Source organism: Triticum aestivum, chromosome 2A (genome assembly GCF_018294505.1).
Source record: "Triticum aestivum cultivar Chinese Spring chromosome 2A, IWGSC CS RefSeq v2.1, whole genome shotgun sequence".
NCBI lineage: Eukaryota > Viridiplantae > Streptophyta > Magnoliopsida > Poales > Poaceae > Triticum > Triticum aestivum.
Window position 1 is genome coordinate 719,162,985 of NC_057797.1, and position 20,948 is coordinate 719,183,932.

Genomic DNA, 20,948 nt, shown 5'->3' on the forward strand with positions numbered 1-20,948 from the left:
ACTAGTTAAGTTACTCCCACTATGACTAGCCTTACGTGCCCCCAACATGGCCAGTTTTTTCAATAGTACGTCCAGGTGTACTATAGCTTTGCCTTAAAAAAGAGTGTATCATAGCTTTACCCATGGGCATTTCTGCGCGTCGGCCTGCGAATCTTTTTAAAAGATCCGTCGCCTTGCAAAACATCGGATCAGGCGGAGTCAAAGGCCGTGTTGCAGTAATTTTTGCAACAGGGGCCGTGTTGTGGTTTCTTTTTGCAAAAAGGGTTGTGTTGCAAAAAAATGTTTTGCAACCAAGATCTTGTTGCGTTTTTTTCTCAACTAAGGTCTTGTTTAGATTTTTTTTCTGGCAACGGTCGTTGGATACCTGCAACACCTGTCGTGTTTCAGTAACCTCCCGTTGCAAAATCCTGCAGCAGGAAAGCTATGGAAATTTGTCCCAAGTCACAAGCGGCACACACTCACAGCACCATGTCGTGGATCTGGTCCTGCGACAGCTAGAGACACGTCTGGAGCACCGGGGGCGCCCGTGGTGGTGCATGTTGTTGTGGTTTCCCTTCTTGCAACAAAGGTGTTGCTACAGGTTCTAGAAGTAGCGACGGTGTGCCGGAGTCTTGCCTTGCAGTGGTTGGGGTGGTGAGAAATCAACAGAAGGGAAGAAGAATGCCTGAGAGAGAAGAAATATGTGGACGTTTTGCTTTGTGAGGAGATAAAGCTAGGATGGATAAGAGGTTGCTGGGAAACAGGGACACGTGTCGTTCGATAGAGGAGGTCAACGCCTGCGTTATAATCCGCCGGCTGAAGGGAAGGATTTCCCTTACCCAAATGATAAGTGCCACACGTGTGACACGAAGTAACACCGTCTTGACCTTTTTACAACTAAAATTGCCATCCGAAAAAAGAAACCCAAAAGAAACTGAAACTTGTCATCCAAACAGAAATTTGCCATGCTTCTCTACTAAAGTTGCCATCCTCGGATAACTAAAATTGCCATAAAAAACGTCAGGGCGGAATTGCTTCATGCCACACGTGTGGGACTTATCACGGGTGCCATCACTACCACGGGTGCCATCACTACCGGTTCGACAAGCCATATAAAATTTTCATCTGATCATCACACATCTCCACACCTCAAAGAAATTGGCACCGTCAATGTAGCCTCGCACCTCCGTCACTGCAGCACCTCGTCGTCGTAGCCGGAAAACCGAGGACCACCAACAGACCGCGTGGCACAGAGAAACATGGCCGAACAAACACCTTCAACCTAGCCAAAGAACAATAGCCAGCCAACACCTCAGGCAAGGGCCAAGACCGCCCGCGACAGCCAGAACTTGCTCCACTATAGAATCCAAACATCACAAGACAATCTACAACATCAAGAAGCATCAAAGAGGATTCAACCCTACAGTTCATCAAGAGGGACAAGACAAGAAGTCCACAAGTATCCGCATCAACTCTACTCATAGACCGCGCTGCATTACGAGTATTGATGCCCTCTAGTGCCCTCCAGGGTCCAAGGATAACCAATCGACCTATGTAGAAGCAACAATGCCTTAGGAAGAGACCATCCATCAGACAATATCAGGATGCAATGCACACGCTACATAACATAAAAAAAGGGTCAAACATGTTGTGTATCGACACTGTGTCCGACTCTTGTCCCTGTGCGCCCGGGCACGGAGTTTTCCATAACCAATTCTATATAAGGGGCAACAATGGCAACATAGAGGGGGGCGTCTCCCTCACCTTACAAAGAATCCATACTGTGTAGGCGATTTCAAACGTTTTTCGCCGAGATCACCACCATCATCATAAACTCATTGAATTTCCTCAAACTAGTCGAGTTCCTCCCTCGACATGGTAAACCTCTATATTCTCTACTAAAGGATCGTGGATGTCGCCTAGAGGGGGGGTGAATAGGCGCTTTAAAATAATTATGGTCTAGGCTTGAACAAATGCGGAATAAATCTAGCGGTTAATTTGTCAAGCACAAAATCTAAAACAACTAGGCTTACCTATGTGCACCAACAACTTATGCTAAACAAGATAAACTACTAGGTGATAGCATGATACATGACAAGAAACAATATGGCTATCACAGAGTAAAGTGCATAAGTAAAGGGCTCGGGTAAGAGATAACCGAGGCATGCGGAGACGACGATGTATCCCGAAGTTCACACCTTTGCGGATGCTAATCTCCGTTTGGAGCGGTGTGAAGGCACAATGCTCCCCAAGAAGCCACTAGGGCCACCGTAATCTCCTCACGCCCTCGCACAATGCAAGATGCCATGATTCCACTAAGGGACCCTTGAGTGCGGTCACCGAACCCGTGCAAATGGCAACCCTTGGGGGCGGTCACCGAACCCGTACACTTTGGCAACCCTTGGGGGCGGTCACCAGAACCCGTCAAATTGCTCGGGGCGATCTCCACAACCTAATTGGAGACCCCGACGCTTGCCTGGAGCTTTACACCACAATGATTGAGCTCCGAACACCACCAACCGTCTAGGGCGCCCAAGCACCCAAGAGGAACAAGCTCAAGGGTACCAAGCACCCAAGAGTAATAATCTTCTCAACTTGTAACTTCCACGTATCACGTGGAGAACTCAAACCGATGCACCAAATGCAATGGCAAGGCACACGGAGTGCCCAAGTCCTTCTCTCTCAAATCCCACCAAAGCAACTAATGCTAGAGAGGAAAATGAGAGGAAGAACAAGAAGGAGAACACCAAGAACTCCAAGATCAAGATCCAAGGGGTTCCCCTCACATAGAGGAGAAAGTGATTGGTGGAAATGTGGATGTAGATCTCCTCTCTCTTTTCCCTCAAAAACTAGCAAGAATCCATGAAGGGATTGAGAGTTAGCAAGCTCGAAGAAGGTCAACAATGGGGGAAGAACACGAGCTCAAAGGATAAGGTTCAATGGGGAAGAAGACCCCCTTTTATAGGTGGGGAAAAATCCAACCGTTATGCTCACAGCCCACACCGAGCGGTACTACCGCTCCAAGAAGCGGTACTACCGCTAGGGCGGTAGTAGCCCTTTGAAACACAACAGCGAGGAGGCAAAAAGGCCAGAAGAACCGTCGAAGCGGTAGTACCGCTTGACCTCACGGTACTACCGCTAGGGGTAGCGGTACTACTGCTAAGGGTAGCGGTACTACTGCTTGCGAGCGGTACTACTGCTTGCGAGCGGTACTAAAAAATTACATCCGTGCCTACCACCGCTGGACTTGTGACGAGTTTTTGGTCCCGAGCGGAAGTAGCCACGGAAGTAGCCGCGGTAGTACTGCTTCAAGCGGTAGTACCGCTCCCAAGAGCGGTAGTAAAAAATTACTTCCGCTCCTGTCCGCGGTAGTACCGCTGCAGCCTTTTCAGAACACCAAAACCGACACAACTTCTGCAAACGGACTCTGAATTCGACGAAACCAAGTTTGTTGGAAAGCTAGCGACAAGGGCTAACACAATCTTGATAGAAATATCAATAAGAAGCAAATGAGAAAAGGCCCAAAAGAAAATGGTGAGAACCTTTTCTCGGATAAGACCGGTAAAACCTCCAACACCGAAAACATCATAGAAGACGCATGCAAACTCCGTTTTCGATGAACTCAAGCTTGTCATCAAGATGACCATAAGCTCTAAGACTCACAAAGAGAACCAAACAACAACCAAGAAACATGATGCAAGGATGCAATGGTTTGAGCTCTCGATGAACGATACGATCAAGCTACTCACTTGAGAGCCCCCCTTGATAGTATGGCTATCGATCCTATAACCCGGTCTCCCAACTACCACCATGAGACCGGTAAAATAGAAAACCTATCAAGGGCAAACCTTTGCCTTGAACATGATCCACTTGAGCTAGATGATGACGATCTTGTCCTCCTCAAGATGGACCACCTTTCTTGATTGCGTTGGGTCGATCGAGACTAGATGATTGCTCCCCATACTCCACTATGGGTGAGCCACTCTTCGGCACATATTCACAAGTCCATTGAGACCACAATGGATGGCAAGCTTCAAGCACTTGATCTCTTCGTGATGCTCCACTTGAACTTACACACATCAATCTTGATGACGATCACCACTTGATGTCATCCTCTCCATGGGTTGAGTGATATCTTCCTCTTGACGCAAGCCCATGAACACGTACCTAACCCCACATAGAACTCTTACATAGACCATGGGTTAGTACACAAAGCACAGTGGACAATGCTTAATTACCATGCCCTGGGATCACTTGATCCCTCTCGGTACATCTTCTACGCTTTGTGAGTTGATCAACTTGATTCACTCTTGACTTAGTCTTGATCAACCTTGAATCTTTCCTTTGGATGATGTCTTGAAGGTAAACATGAATGATCACACAATCTTCTTCTTCAAGACATGCTTGCAATAAGCTCAACTCTCACATGACCAATCTTTGGATAATTCCTTAATAGCACCTTGGTCAACACAAACTTTTATTGAAACCAACACATGTACTCCAAGAAAAGCCTATGGACAAAACCTTCAAATATAACTCAAGGCAACCATTAGTCCATAGAGATTGTCATCAATTACCAAAACCAAACATGGGGCACCGCATGTTCTTTCATCTACATATAAAGAAAAGAGCAACACATTAAGTATGACTTGGGCATGAAGTTCGGTATATCATGACTTTTGTGTTCTATTTTCAAGACACTTGATCTCCTGACGCGGCAACCCCTCAACTATAAATTCCACTTACTCCCTCCAATACCGCTGTTAGGATCAATGTAAAACCCTCGATAGAAATGTCTAGAAAATATAAATTAATATCTAATACTTACGTCACACTAAAGATGATGGATGTTACCTCACATGCTAGCAAGAGTGTCCAAAAAAGAACTGAAAACCAAACCAAACCAAACTTTTGTTTTTTTTAGGTTTTGGTTTCAGTTTTGAAATATGAAAACCATTTTCATTTTGATTTTTATCAATAGAAACCGAAAGCCATTTGGTTAAACTGAATTTATCGAAATTAAGGTTTTTTGGGGTTCAAAAGCATAATGGCTGCTATAGTATAGTACTGTCTAGCCCATTTAGTCCTTCAATTTACGTGATTAGCCTAGCTGCTTATCCAACGTCCCTTCTTTATCATTTTCTAATTATTTTTCCTCATTATGATATATATCATATATTTACACATGAAAAGTTATGTGTTGGCTCAGAAATTCGCGTTAACTTTGGTTAATTTGGTTAATACTGAAACCGAACCAAAAGTAAATGGTTATTACCGAAACTGAACCATATCTATGTATAAACCATATAAACCAAAGTATAAAAACCATATGGACCATATACCGTATAAACCGAACCGAATCAAACCGAAAAAACCAAATGCACACCATGACTAGTGTTGTTGACAATTTGAGAAAGTAGGGAGGCTAATGTTGCATCACATGATTATGCAAAGTTTACTTGTAAGTTGTTGATGCCGATCGTGTGGAGCGACATGTTGTCCTTGGTTCATCGTAAGTTTGTAACCCCCTCCGCGGTCTCCAGTTTTCTGTAGGGAAAAAAAAACAAGCACAGATCAAAGAAAGGCAATATAGGAAGAAAAAAAACAAGATCCCAAAGCGGTTCCCTTCCGAACCGATGTCTGGTAGCGGTCGAACGGAGTTTGTTGGTTTTCTGTACGTAAAAAGATGTTTTTTTTTGTTTCCGTACGTGCAAAACAAATGTTGAATGACGTGGGCTAGCATATTTGGGCCTTTCACAGGGCTTCAGGTCCCAGACCCAAGCTGACCGGTCTCTGCCCACTCCTCCTCAGCGGCGACAAGGTCACACAACCAACCAAGGCCGGCCGCCGCCATGGCTTCGCCGGAGACCAGTAGCCGGCGACGGCAGCTAGGACCTCCACCTCCGCCCGCTGCCTCTCGCCGAGGCGGTTCCACTCGGTAAGTGGCCCGCATCTCCCTCCAAGCCCCTCTCTCCCCTTCCCGGCCGGTCCTGTTCTGTCATCCTGCGGACCCAAATGCGTTGCTGGATACGTTCGCGTGAAGGCGAGGAGGCTATTGTGTAGATTACTCATGTGATCTTACATTTCCCCTGCAGCATTTGGGAAGAAACATTTGCGAATTGCGCTTTTATTGTTACGGTAACAACACCGAGATGTTGACAGAAATATTTCCTCTTTTAGGCCCTTAGCATTGACCCTACTGTTCTGAACTTCTGATTGTGATGTTTCACCCAGTCAAATCTCATACTCGAGTTGAGCCACAAGCAACAAGGCAAACATCTCGACAAATTATGAGCGCTTCACCTTACCTACTTATCTCACGGTGTCTTTTAGGAGTAGTACTTGTTACTGGAGCACATGCTAAGTTACTACCGCAAATGCAAGTACCTCTGGAGACTACAAGATTTGTGTGTCATTTGCAGGTGGCTTTGTGCTCTGCGGAACAGCAAGAGCCAAGAGGTAAACCAGAAAAGCGGGAAAGGGATAAGGAAACCATCTCAGAGAGAAAAGCCGATGCCTTATTCGGTAACCTTTGAATCAGCTCGCTGCTGCCGGTGCCCGATTCCTTGCCTACTAATTCCTTTCCTTGTTGTTCACCAAAGGGCCTGCTATGGGAGGACACCAAGCATAGGTATACATGCCTTGCTTCACCCTAGAAAAACAGAATGCGTGTGCCCTGAGATGCCATGCCTTGCACCAACATAGGTTCGGCAAAGTATCAGCTCACCAATGCCAATACCACGCAATGGATGATCCCACACCTATTTCTGCTTGCAACCGCCTGCATCACCGGGTCTATAAGTACCTCCCTATCCTCTTCACCCAAACATCGACAACACCTGCGCCTGCAATCATCTGGCTGGTCTTGTGTTTCACCAATCTCTGCCTCCCTGCTCTCTCGCTCGCAACTGCAATCATCTGGTATTGTTTTGCTCATCTCCTTCTGTACGCCAATATTCTACCCTATCAACAATGTTATCACCGTTATTGCTAGCTAGTGGGTAACTGCAAAGAAATGAATTGCTCTTCCTGCATGCAGCGCCCTTGATTTCAGCATGGAGGTAGCCATAGGTGCGGCGCGATGGGTGGTGGGCAAGGCGCTGGGCCCTGTCGCCGACGGCTTGCTGGAGGCGTGGGCTGCCAGCAAGGAGCTAGGCCCTAACGTTGACGCGCTAAAGATGGAGCTTCTCTATGTGCAGGGGATGCTCAACAACTCCCGCAGCCGGAACATTGACAACCCTGCACTTAACGTGCTGCTGCAGAAGCTGCGGGACCTCGCGTACAGTGCCGAGGATGTGCTGGACGAGCTCGACTACTTCCGTATCCAGGACCAGCTCGACGGCACCTACGAGGCCGCCGACGAGCATGCCAGGGGCTGCGTGTGCAATCTCTACCTCAACGCTCATCACACCGCTAGAGCTGCTGGCAAACTGCTCTGCTTCTGTCCATTTTTGCGTACGGCTAGCCGTGTTGATCCAAGCGAGCCAAGGGAAGAAGATACAAGGCAACAAGTACTCTGCTGCGCTTGGCCATGTGCCAAGCAGCGGAGTGCACGCTCAAACACCCCGTCAGCGCCACACAACCACCAGGCCAACGAAGAGGTCAGAAGATGCATGCGCAAGCTCGCTTCTGGTGCTTGCAACACCATCCGTCATGTTGGTAAACTCCTCCATTGCTCATCCCTCCCAACTCATGATGATGATAGTTCTGTCATGCCAGTCATTTGCGGTGCCTGCAAGCACAAGGCATCCCTGAAAAAGCATGTGAAAGAAACTCCAAAACTAGAGTTTGATAGGGTGGATCTGTCTAAAAGAATGAAGCATATTGTAGAGCAACTGCAGCCAGTATGTGCAAAGGTCAAAGCCATTCTTAATCTAGAGTTGTTGGGTTCTAGCCATACTACCGCCCCAAGCATTGCCAAGAGTCCATCCACCACCACCTCTGACATTATAGAGTCAACACTGTACGGGAGAGAAACTGCGAAGAAGAGCATCATAGATAGTATTACTCATGTTAAATATAGTGACAAAGACCTAACTATCCTGCCAATTGTTGGTTCGGGTGGCATAGGGAAGACAACTCTCGTACAACACATATATCACAGCCAAGAAGTGCAAAAGCATTTTCAGGTCAAGGTCTGGATATGTGTATCTCAGAATTTCATTGTTAATAAGCTGACTGAAGAGATTGAAAAAGCAATACCTAGTGTGGAAGGTGAAAAAGGGGGTAGAGCAGAAGTGTTAATTGAACAGAGATTAAATTCTAAAAGGTTTCTGCTTGTATTAGATGATATTTGGAAGTGTGAATCTGAGGACTGGGAAAGGCTTTTAGTACCACTCAGAAAAGGGCAGACAAAGGGCAATATAATTTTAGTGACAACTCGGTTTCCAGCTGTAGCAGAAATTGTTAAAACAACTGATAGTTCAATAGATCTGAAGGGCTTAGAACAAGGAGTGTTTACAGACTTTTTTCGAGCATGCATTTTTCGCGATAAGCAATCACAAAAAGATCATCATGGGCTACTTGAGATTGGGGATAAGATAGCAGAAAAGCTAAAGGGATCCCCTCTTGCAGCAAAAACTGTAGGTAGATTATTGAGAAACCACCTTGATGTGTATCATTGGAATAGAGTCCTAGAAAGTAGAGAATGGGAAATGCAGACCGGTGAGCGTGACATTATGCCTGCATTGAAACTTAGCTATGATTATCTGTCTTTTCATCTGCAGCAATGTTTTTCTCGTTGTGCTTTATTTCCTGAAGATTACAAGTTTAACAGTGAAGAGCTCATTCATTTCTGGATAGGACTGGATATTTTGCCTTCTGGTGATCGAAATAAAACAGTTGAAGATTTAGGTGTGGACATTTTAAATGATTTGGTCAACCATGGATTTTTCAAAAAAGATGAAACTGGCGGGCATCCATATTATATCATTCATGACCTGCTGCATGATTTAGCTTTGAAGGTTGCATCTCATGAATGTCTTAGTTTGCATCACTCTAATGTAAGATCAGTAGAAATTAGGCCATCTATCCGTCACTTGTCGATCATAATAGATGATCCAGATGATAGTAATGGAATTACTGATGAGACCTTTAAGAGTGAGTTGAGGAAACTTAAGACAAAATTGAAGGTTGAAAACTTGCAAACATTAATTATATTTGGAGGAGAAGATGAAAGCTTTGTCAGCATATTTGGTGATCTGTTCATGGAAGCAAATGCTCTCCGTGTTCTTTGTTTGCCCACATTGTCATATCCCCTGGAATCCATGTTGCATAACTTTTCATCACTTCGTCACCTACGATTCCTAAAGCTAGGGACTTCAATCAGCCAGATGCATTTACCAACAACCTTATCCCGATTTTATCATTTGAAGATATTGGATCTACAAGAATGGGATGGTTCTTTACTTTTACCTAGAGACATGAGTAACCTTGCAAAATTGTGCCATTTTCTTGCCCAATATGATGATGTTCATTCGGGTATTTATAATGTCGGGAAACTAAAACTCTTACAGGAGTTAAAGGTTTTTGCAGTCAATAAAGAAAGTGAAGGGTTTGAACTAAATCAACTAGAGCATCTCAACGAGATAAGAGAGCTTGGGATTTATAACCTTGAGAAAATACACACCAAAGACAAAGCAGTTGAAGCAAAACTGATAGACAAAAACTACTTGCACAAGTTAACATTATGTTGGGATAGTGAGCGGTCCAATATTGAACCCGATGTGGAAGCAGTGGTTCTAGAGAGCCTTCAACCACATAGAAATCTTCAAGAGTTGTGCATTAGAGGACACAGAGGTCCTTGTCCAGCGTGGTTGGGTGATAATCTCGTTGTTGAGGCTCTACAGACTCTTTGTCTTGTTGGTGTTTCTTGGTGTGTTTTTCCTTCTTTGGGGAAGACGTGGGATCTTCGTGAACTAACAGTGGAGAATATTGCCACAATAAAGGAGTTTAGTCTAGAGCAAAGCTTTTGCAAGATAGTAAAGCTTACACTCATGGACTTAGAAAATTTTGAAAAATGGGTACCACGGGCCACTCATTTGTTCTCGTGTTTGCAAGTACTGATTATTAAAAATTGCCCTAAACTCTTGGAGTTGCCATGTTCAAGCCACATTGTTTACCCACTGAAACAAGACTGGAACATAGATTGGTTTCCCAAACTACAAAAACTCAGGATAGAAAATTGCCCTGGAGTCTTCCTACTGCCTCCTATCCCTTGGACTCATACTTTGAGCAACGTCTCGATAAGTGGTGTGGGATCAAAGCTACCAAACCAGTTAGTCTACTCTAGAGTAGCATTAAAAATTACTGGAAAGGATGGTATGCATAGCTTAGGTCAGCTGTTACTATTCAGTGGACTAACAGAACTTCAGGAATTGGAAGTTAATGCAAAGGATGGTATGCACAACTTGGATCAGCTGTTACTGTTCAGTCAACTAACAGAACTTCAGGAGTTGGAGATAGAAAATTGCCCACCTTTGAAGCTGGAGCATTTTCTAATGCTAACCTCATTGAAGAGATTGTGGGCATGGTCGTCAAATCTTGGGGTGGTGGCATCAGAAGTTCAGAGTGGTGTCGAATGGCAGCATCCTTGTCACACCCTGATTTTCATGGCACAACACTTAAGATGATAAATCATGATAAAGTGTGGTTTGACAAAAACTTTTGCATTATTTGACTTTTTATTTGAGTTGGTTTTCTCTCTGTGTTTTTCAAGTGCTCTTAAAAAGTCAACATAGCTTCGCCTTCTATACTTCATCTCCTTGCCCCAAACTTCTACCCAATGATCATGCCATGTGTATAGTGCAATATAGTATTTTCTTACAAAAATAATTTGGCCAAAAAGTATTTTCTAAAATTAGTTTTCCAAAAACCCTTGAATTAAGATTTGCACTGCAAGTACTTGATTTGAGGTGTGAAAAATCTTTCAAAAGGTATATTTGAAACCTATTAGATATAGGATACCCAGAAACCACAAAAATATAATTTTAAAAGTTATTTTCCTATTTTATTTAAAAGCTTTTTCTTAAGGCCAGAAATGGTCTTTAATAAGGAAAAATTATTTTATTATTTCAAAAATATTTGACAAAAATCAGGGAGACTCAGTGGGCATATATTTCCCATATATAAGAGTTTCAACACATGGTCATGTTCAAAATATTGGTCAAATTCCTCAAAAACCCTTTCTGGATATTTCAAGCTTTTGAAATATTTACAAAGGAAATATTCTCCAACAATTCCAAGAAAATTCTAGCATGTCACATATGACATGTTTGATGATCTTGCCAAGTCCCATGTCATGAAGAATAGTATAACCCCATGGAATCCCCTCAAAACCATTTTTGCCCATTTCAAGGATTTGAAATATTTCTACAGGAAATATTTTCATAAAAATCCAAGAAAAATCCAGCAAGTCACAAATGCATATTGTGATCACCTTGCAAAGCCTAATGTCAATTAAAGTCATTTTCGTTCACCAAAATGCCCCAAAACCCTCTCTGACCAGAACCAAGTTTGAACAAGTTTGTACTACCAACTTTCTCTCCTTGACCTCAACTTTTGTGAGCATGTTCATATGCCCAAATGAGGCCATTACACCAAGTAGTGCATCAAGGAGAAGTGTTATGCTCAACTAGATCTACACAAGTCTATTTCTGCTCATTTCTAGGGTTTACAAAAGTTGCATGCAACTTTGCCCAAATAAGCTCCAAATTGGTGGAAGGCCCCAATTATATGTGTCATTTCACCCTGTTGAGTCTCATGGCAAGTAGAAATCATTTGCTTGCCAAAACCTTTATCAAACACCTTCTGCCACTTTTCAAAAATCACCCTTTTGATCACCAAAACCATTCTCCTTGAGCTCAACTTTTTACCACATCTCCTCCTAGTCCCCCTCTACCTCCAGTAACAATGGCTGCATCTCAGCCCAATGATTGAGGGGTGAAACCACCTCATTTACCCCTCTGGACAACCATTTGCACACTTCTTCTTCCTCTCCCTCACCCCAGTGGCCATCCATGGCATCCAATGCACCACCCCATTACTTTACTCACCCCTAGAACTGCTAGAGACCAAAGGACGCGCTCACTAGGCATAAAGAATGGCCATGCCGGCCATTTGGGCGCTCTGGAGCGCGCTACAGTGCGCTCCCGCACTGTAGCCGCCACCTTCCAACCACCTCCGGCCACCTCGGGCCTCCCCGCGCGCCTGCCGATGCGCCTCGGCGTCCGCAGCACGCTACGCGGTCGGCCCCCTCCTCTCTCCTCCTCCTCGCGCCTCCGCGCTAGCAGACATCGGCCGCCCGAGCGCGCCAATGGCGCGGCTCACATGTGCGCATTTCTAACCCCTCCCCGCTCTCTCCCTTAGCTCCCCTCGGCGTAGTCTGCGCCCAGGAACACCCCAGACACAGCGCCAGCTCCTCCCGAGCCCTGTGGCGACGAGCAGGAGCTCTCCGGCGCACGAGTCCACGGCACGTCGCCGTTCGCCTATTTAAAGGCCTCCCCAAGCCCTTCTCTCCTCACCACTCGCTCTCTGCACCACCAAAACCTCCCGCTGCACCCCCAGTTCCTTTCTAGAGCCGCCCGAGCTCGAGATCAAGCTCGAGCTCTGCCGCTTCGGCTCGCCGAAGTTCGCGAGGTATAGGCCTCCCCCGCTCCTCCTCTGCCTCGATCTGGAACCCCTGCATCCCTCTGATCATTTCCCCCTTCTTCCCCGCTTCTTTTGCAGCCGGAAACGGCCGGAACGACCACCACCCGAAGCTCCTCCGCTGCAAGACCTCGTCGCCGGCGAACCAGGCCACCCCGGCGACCAACACCACCTCAATCCGAACGGCGGATCCTCCTTGTGCACAACGGTACCACCCACGCATCCTCCCGTGCCCTGTATTGCCGCCGGTGAGCTCGCCATCGCCTATGTACAGAGGTAGACGACGACGGCCGTGGGCCCTGTCCGTCAGCCTCACGCCCTGATGGGTGGGACCCACCCGTCAGGTTTAAACACGCACGCGCGCACCGATTCGCTGCGTCGGTTGGAGATGTATTTTGCAAATACGCCTTCGACGTGGCAGCCTTGCGTGGGCTGGATCCCTCTGGGCCTGCTGCACTGTGGCCCTTCTGGCCCAGTTGCACAGTGCTGCTTCTCCTTTTTCTTTTTCTGGAAACTTGCAAAAATTCCACAGGATTAAATATTAATCCAAATGCAATAATTCCAACTCCCATTTTTTTCTAAAAATCCCACCTATTTAATGGTGTAACTTTCATAAATATCCATCAAACTTTTTTGCACTGTTCAAATTTAAATTCAAATTTGAGCATTTATATTCCCCTCTGAAAATCCATTTCTCCTATCGTACAACTCCAAATCCATAACTAGTAATTTTCCCCTTCTTAGAGTTCCCCCTAGTATTTATCAAAAATAAGTTGACATTTTTCTGAGCACTTTGGTTTTTCTGTTTTATTATTGCCTTATTTTCTCGTTATTTCTTTTGCGACGAATAGATCCCGTATTTGACGAAGTAGTTGGATAAGAAGAAGGAGAAGGACTTGAAGACTTTGAAGACCAAGGCAAGCAGCCCTTTGACCATGTCTATGAAACCCTTTTTATGCATTTCACATAGCACTTCAATATTGTTGCATCGGGATCATGATGAGATGGTAGCCACTTTGGTGGGTTGCCTTCATTTCCTCCTTGTTGATACTTGCATTGTGCATGACCCTACCTTCTTATGAGGGTTATGCCGGTGGGAGTAGATAGGATACTAAAGTAGTGCTACGCAGAAAGGGACGGGAATAGGCATAATGATGGAGACAAAGTATTTTCAAAGGACTTTCCGAAAACCCCGTCGGGTGCCACTTATACCCGAGGGAGATGATGAGTTGGGTAACCACTTGATGACGAAGTGGTGTACCGAGGCAAGTGTGTGTGTGGTTTTCAAAAACGGATTGGTTTAAGTTGCGACTGTTATTCCAACCTTACATGCGCAACCACTCTACCCTTATATGGGAAAGGGCATTATTGATTACCTAGGCCGATACTAGCTTGGAGCCCGCATTACTAGTGACGGGGGAGAGTTGGTGCTCTCTCTCGGGACGGGGTCGTGCCAGGTAGGGCGGCCATGACTGTTTTCACAGGGCACCGGATACACCGTTGTGTCCCCTCTCGGGTGTTACGATCTCGAGTGAGTCTCGTATGATGTACATCGTGAGGATATGGAACAACGAGTGGACTCCTTGTTAGTGTCGTCTAGGGAAAGATAGTGATCGGGTGCTTACCCCGGGTACTTGAGGTACCGCGGGTCGTGGATGACACGAAAGTTCCCCGGATCTTGTGGGTAAAGTGTGCAACCTCTGCAGAGTGTAAAACTATTCGAATAGCCGTGTCCACGGTCAAGGACAATTGGGTAACCGCTCTTGGGCTACGTCCACTTGTTTTCAACCAGTGTGTGTGTGTGGGAAAAACTACCTGGGTCAAGTCAAGGACTTGACATGATTGAGTTGGGTTGGTGCCCACTCTATTTATGTTGATATCTGTAACCTGTCCTCATGGTTAATTGAATTCTCCTGATGCATGCCTTACAAGTTGTTGAACATGTCATTGCACTCAAAACTAGCTTTCCGCAAAAAATTACCTATATCATGCATTGTTGTTCCTTGAACCAAAACCTGGGTTGCTTGCGAGTACATTCAAAGTACTCATTGGCTTGCCACTGGTTATTTAATTGGCCAGGCATGGAAGAACCGGAGTTCAAAGAAGAATTCTATGGAGACGAACATGCGAACTAGGGCGTTTCCCAGTCAGAATGCCTGTAGGGTTAAGGCAGATGGCATGGGTTCTACTTATCGACGAAGATTCCCGCTGCTTGTGTTTCACTTGATGTTCAGCCCTTAAGGCTTTATCTATGTAAGACTTGACCATAATGGTCATAATTTGTGTAAGACGGTATGTATGGATGTAAGACTCTTGTTATTCAGCTTCTGTGTGTTCAGTGAGCATTGATCTCTGGGATCACTGGACACGTGCATTCGGTGATCTCGACTTATGAGTCGGGGTCCCCACAGAGCTAGTATCAGAGCCATCCTGACTGTAGGAAGCCTTAGTTAGCATGGCCGTTAGTTAGGGTAAAACTATTTCCAAAACTATTACAAGTTTTCAAAACTATCTATACTTCTCTTCCCTTCTCAGTTTTTCAAAAACTACGGTATACTTTCCTTATTAATCTCTTCCCCTTCAAAACCTTTGGTCGCTAGAACCCTTATGCCTCTAACCACTGGACTCCTTGTAATCCTCGTGGATATTCTAGAAGGAAGATGCCTTGCCAGACATTCACCCACATCTCCTGAACACAAGATTGGCGACATCACAACAAGATGATACCAACAGAAGATACATCCTCGAGGAATGAGGACCTGAAGATCCAGGAGATGGTGACACCCTTGACACTGCCCCAAGATGATGCAACCTTAGCCTACGATGATCAGGGCAGGGCATAGAATATTCAAGATCATGATATACATCACTAATAGAGTAACCCTGTCACTACCGTTGTTTTATCGCAACCACCGATGGATGAGAACCTAGCCATTTGGTCCGCCTCACCATAGTGAGCAGGAAAACGGTTCTCCTCATCCCCCGCTCTTGGTGTCGATGTTGTCATCAACGTAACCGACATGATGGACCTCTATTATGCCTTGTTAATGTCATTGCATAAAGGATTACCTACTTGATACCACCGACGCCTTAGAAGACAAAAAGGGATCGTCATGATTAAGAAGACAACAGAAGACCGAGTCAATGCCAGTTACGAGGAGCCACCTTCACCCCATCACTTCAACAGGCGAGAAGTTGATGAAGATTCTTCAGGCCCAATCCGGATCGTTTCATCAAACAACTACAAGAGACGTAGCGACACCTGAGGAAAACTCAGAAGACTGCACGAGGCTCAGGGCACGATTACTGGATCCGAGAACCCCTAGGGTAGGATGAGTCGTGTACCCCCTATGCGCAGTCGAGTCCATATGATGGTTTGAATAGAACCATGATTGTGTGTTGCTTGCTTTTATTTGTTTGTGTTTTGATATCAGTCGCCCTTTTTGCCCTAGGCAACAAGTACGCGACTATATCACCTATCTTATCTTAATGAATGTGCGTGGCCTTAACGGTACCTGTTTGCTTGAACTTGCACTATAGAACCCCTTTAGGTATTCCCCTCCTCTATGCTACCTTTCCCTATCATCTCTCTCCTCAACTGAAGACCGGCAAGACAAGCTACACTAAGGATTCTGCCTCGGCAACCAACTAGCACGGAAGACTTTTGCTACGGCCCCCTAGACCAAGTGCAGCCCCTTAGAGTTATGGTTGCCCCTCAAGATTAGAGACCCATTCCTAGACCCTTCGAGACTTCATAAGATACCCTAGCTCGAATCCTTAAACCATGTGCTTAACCCACAGAATTGCAAGAGAACCAGTTAAGCCTCTGTAAACCTTGCACAACACTGGGTTCATTATGGAACTAGTGGACATAGTGAACAAGCACATTATCATCCTAATATAGCACAAGAACTGACGATGCCATAGGGAAGACCAATTTGAGGATATAGGGACAGAAGACAAAAGACTTGATGAGTTTATATCAGTGACCTTGAGGAATTATTTGAGACTCTTCGGAGGATTATAAGGCTTTCACGTTGGTAGATGAACTTTGTGGGATCATTAATATAGTGTAGCATAGCTTTCATTACCCCTGGATAAATTGGATTTAGTGGGATAATTAAGATCGCAAGCTGAATTCTTGGAAGTATTTGGATTTGACTTAGCCAGGGGATATTGATAGAAGATAATTGGCCTTACAAAAATGACTTGGGGAAAATAGATAGGAATTCTCGTTGGACATAAGATTTGGATTTAAATGGGTGATCCTAGTCGAGTATAGATGATGAGTAAGACTACATGGTTCGGAGTAAATTGGATTCAGATTTGATAATCTTGATCGTGATACCATGTTTCTCGGTGGACAATAAACTAGGAGATTGGATTATTGTCGGAGTTGATTTAAGGATCTATATAAGCATGACCTTGGGGTTTACTTGACCATGATGATGGAAATTGGTGGATTTACTACAGTAGAGATAGCCCTTTGAAGCATTTGGGGATTATATGGACTTTAGGAGATCATGTGGAACACCATAGACCTTGGATTTGTAGAATTAATGGATTATGTAGTGATTGATGGAAGTTAATGGGCTGTTGGAATTGATTCATAGGAAGGAAACAAGATCTTGGAGTGGCTTACGACGTGTTTCCTTAGGATAGAGATGCTTTATCATGGACCTTGGATCAATAGACTGAGCACTTGGATTGTGGTGATTAAATTCAAGCTTAGCAGCTTTTATGCTCTACCCATGGATTTTTAGGGCTAGCCATACATGTGAGTTTGGGGATTGTAGACATATATGATTTTGTTAGACCTCCTCTCGGGAGCCATGAGGATATGAATCACATGAGTGATGATTGGAGTTAACCTATATGAAATGATGCTTTCAGCGATATAAGGTGGTCTATTTAGAGGACTAGATAGAACAATTGGCATCTCAGAAATCGTGCTTAAGGATAAGATGATAAACGTTCACTCACACCCTAGAATCCCTGAAACCCTTAAGCCCTACCAAGCCACAACATGGTCGGATCATAACTTTGGGTCTTGACTCTAGATCGAAAACACCTTGACCCACACTCAACCATTACCACCACCAATGCCCCAGCCTACTTCATGTACCCCGTGAACAAAGTCTTCATGGAGTGCTTAGACAAGATAGTTGTCAGCATCATTTGGTGACCTACTTGTCCACCCTAATACGGAAGAAGAGCCGTTCAACTAGCCAAGGAACATTTGAAGACCGCCATGCCAAGGAGGAAGAACTACACCCACCACCATCGTCAAGAAGTGAACTTTCTCGTCGAAGACCAGGTGTATCTACAAGCCACTTCTCTCAAGGAGAACCAAGAAAATTCATGTCAAGAGAAACTCACTCCAAGATTTAACAACCCCCTCTAAGATCGCTACGAGACGAAGAGAAGACAGTTACCAGCTGGAGTTACCACCTGAGTTACCCACTGTGCACAGCATTTCTCCACACGACACCACTCCGGAAACATTTCCAACTTCCTAACTTGCTCGACCTCTACGAGGGCATTGACCACCGAGCCATCGACCCCTAGCCCCAATCTAACCTACCGTGAGCTACCCATTAGCAACCTGGATCAAGAAGAGCATCATACATGAAGCCACACCATCAAGTACTTCAAGCCCAATGGAGCACTACACGGAAGCAGAAGCAACATGAGGACTTGAAGACTACCCCAGATCTAAGTTTCTATGTCCCTTTTCGCGCCTAGTTTGGGAATCTCGGGGACGAGATTCTTGTAAGGGGGGTAGGTCTGTCACACCCTGATTTTCATGGCACAACACTTAAGATGATAAATCATGATAAAGTGTGGTTTGACAAAAACTTTTGCATTATTTGACTTTTTATTTGAGTTGGTTTTCTCTATGTGTTTTTCAAGTGCTCTTAAAAAGTCAACATAGCTTCACCTTCTATACTTCATCTCCTTGCCCCAAACTTCTGCCAAATGATCATGCCATGTGTATAGTGCAATATAGTATTTTCTTACAAAAATAATTTGGCCAAAAAGTATTTTCTAAAATTAGTTTTCCAAAAACCCTTGAATTAAGATTTGCACTGCAAGTACTTGATTTGAGGTGTGAAAAATCTTTCAAAAGGTATATTTGAAACCTATTAGATATAGGATACCCAGAAACCACAAAAATATAATTTTAAAAGTTATTTTCCTATTTTATTTAAAAGCTTTTTCTTAAGGCCAGAAATGGTCTTTAATAAGGAAAAATTATTTTATTATTTCAAAAATATTTGACAAAAATCAGGGAGACTCAGTGGGCATATATTTCCCATATATAAGAGTTTCAACACATGGTCATGTTCAAAATATTGGTCAAATCCCTCAAAAACCCTTTCTGGATATTTCAAGCTTTTGAAATATTTACAAAGGAAATATTCTCCAACAATTCCAAGAAAATTCTAGCATGTCACATATGACATGTTTGATGATCTTGCCAAGTCCCATGTCATGAAGAATAGTATAACCCCATGGAATCCCCTCAAAACCATTTTTGCCCATTTCAAGGATTTGAAATATTTCTACAGGAAATATTTTCATAAAAATCCAAGAAAAATCCAGCAAGTCACAAATGCATATTGTGATCACCTTGCAAAGCCTCATGTCAATTAAAGTCATTTTGGTGCACCAAAATGCCCCAAAACCCTCTCTGACCAGAACCAAGTTTGAACAAGTTTGTACTACCAACTTTCTATCCTTGACCTCAACTTTTGTGAGCATGTTCGTATGCCCAAATGAGGACATTACACCAAGTAGTGCATCAAGGAGAAGTGTTATGCTCAACTAGATCTACACAAGTCTATTTCTGCTCATTTCTAGGGTTTACAAAAGTTGCATTGGCAACTTTGCCCAAATAAGCTCCAAATTGGTGGAAGGCCCCAATTATATGTGTCATTTCACCCTGTGGAGTCTCGTGGCAAGTAGAAATCATTTGCTTGCCAAAACCTTTATCAAACACCTTCTGCCACTTTTCAAAAATCACCCCTTTGATCACCAAAACCATTCTCCTTGAGCTCAAATTTTTACCACATCTCCTCCTAGTCCCCCTCTACCTCCAGTAACAATGGCTACATCTCAGCCCAATGATTGAGGGGTGAAACCACCTCATTTACCCCTCTGGACAACCATTTGCACACTTCTTCTTCCTCTCCCCTCACCCCAGTGGCCATCCATGGCATCCAATGCACCACCCCATTACTTTACTCACCCCTAGACCTGCTAGACACCAAAGGACGCGCTCACCATGCATAAAGAATGGCCATGCCGGCCATTTGGGCGCTCTGGAGCGCGCTACAGTGCGCTCCCGCACTGTAGCCGCCACCTTCCAACCACCTCCGGCCACCTCGGGCCTCCCCCGCGCGCCTGCCGATGCGCCTCGGCGTCCGCAGCACGCTACGTGGTCGGCCCCCTCCTCTCTCCTCCTCCCCGCGCCTCCGCGCTAGCAGACATCGGCCGCCCGACCGCGTCAATGGCGCGGCTCACACACGCACATCTCTGACCCCTCCCCGCTCTCTTCCTTAGCTCCCCTCAGCGTAGTCCGCGCCCAGGAACACCCCAGACACGGCGCCAGCTCCTCCTGAGCCCTGTGGCGACGAGCAGGAGCTCTCCGGCGCACGAGTCCACGACACCTCGCCATTCGCCTATTTAAAGGCCTCCCCGAGCCCTTCTCTCCTCACCACTCGCTCTCTGCACCACCAAAACCTCCCCCTGCACCCCCAGTTCCTCTCCAGAGCCGCCCGAGCTCGAGATCGAGCTCGAGCTCCGCCGCTTCGGCTCGCCGGAGTTCGCGAGGTATAGGCCTCCCCCGCCCTCCTCTGCCTCGATCTGGAACCCCTGCATCCCTCTGATCATTTCACCCTTCTTCCCCGCTTCTTTTGCAGCCAGAAACGGCCGGAACGACCACCACCCGAAGCTCCTCCGCCGCAAGACCTCGTCGTCGGCGAACCAGGCTACCCCGCGCGACCAACACTACCTCCACCGAACGGCGGATCCTCCCTGTGCACAACGGTACCACCCACGCATCCTCCCGTGCCCTGTATCGCCGCCGGCGAGCTTGCCATCGCCTCTGTACAGAGGTAGACGACGACGCCCGTGGGCCCTGTCCGTCAGCCTCACGCCCTGACGGGTGGGACCCACCCGTCAGGTTTAAACACGCACGCGCGCGCACCGGTTCGCTGCGTCGGCTGGAGACGTATTTTGCAAATACGCCTTCGACGTGGCAGCCTTGCGCGGGCTGGATCCCTCTGGGCCTGCTGCACTGTGGCCCTTCTGGCCCAGTT

At 45.6% G+C, this 20,948-nt stretch overlaps 1 protein-coding gene across 1 annotated transcript; it reads left to right on the forward strand.

Annotated features, from left to right (window-relative positions):
- Nucleotides 1-5,745: 5,745 nt before the first annotated feature.
- On the forward strand, nt 5,746-10,742 carry LOC123190510 (putative disease resistance protein RGA4). Its single transcript, XM_044603164.1, has 3 exons — nt 5,746-5,917; nt 6,402-6,900; nt 7,019-10,742. Exons 2-3 carry the CDS (start codon nt 6,617-6,619, stop codon nt 10,608-10,610), a joined length of 3,876 nt encoding a protein of 1,291 aa, XP_044459099.1. The 5' UTR covers nt 5,746-5,917; nt 6,402-6,616; the 3' UTR covers nt 10,611-10,742.
- Nucleotides 10,743-20,948: the final 10,206 nt, after the last annotated feature.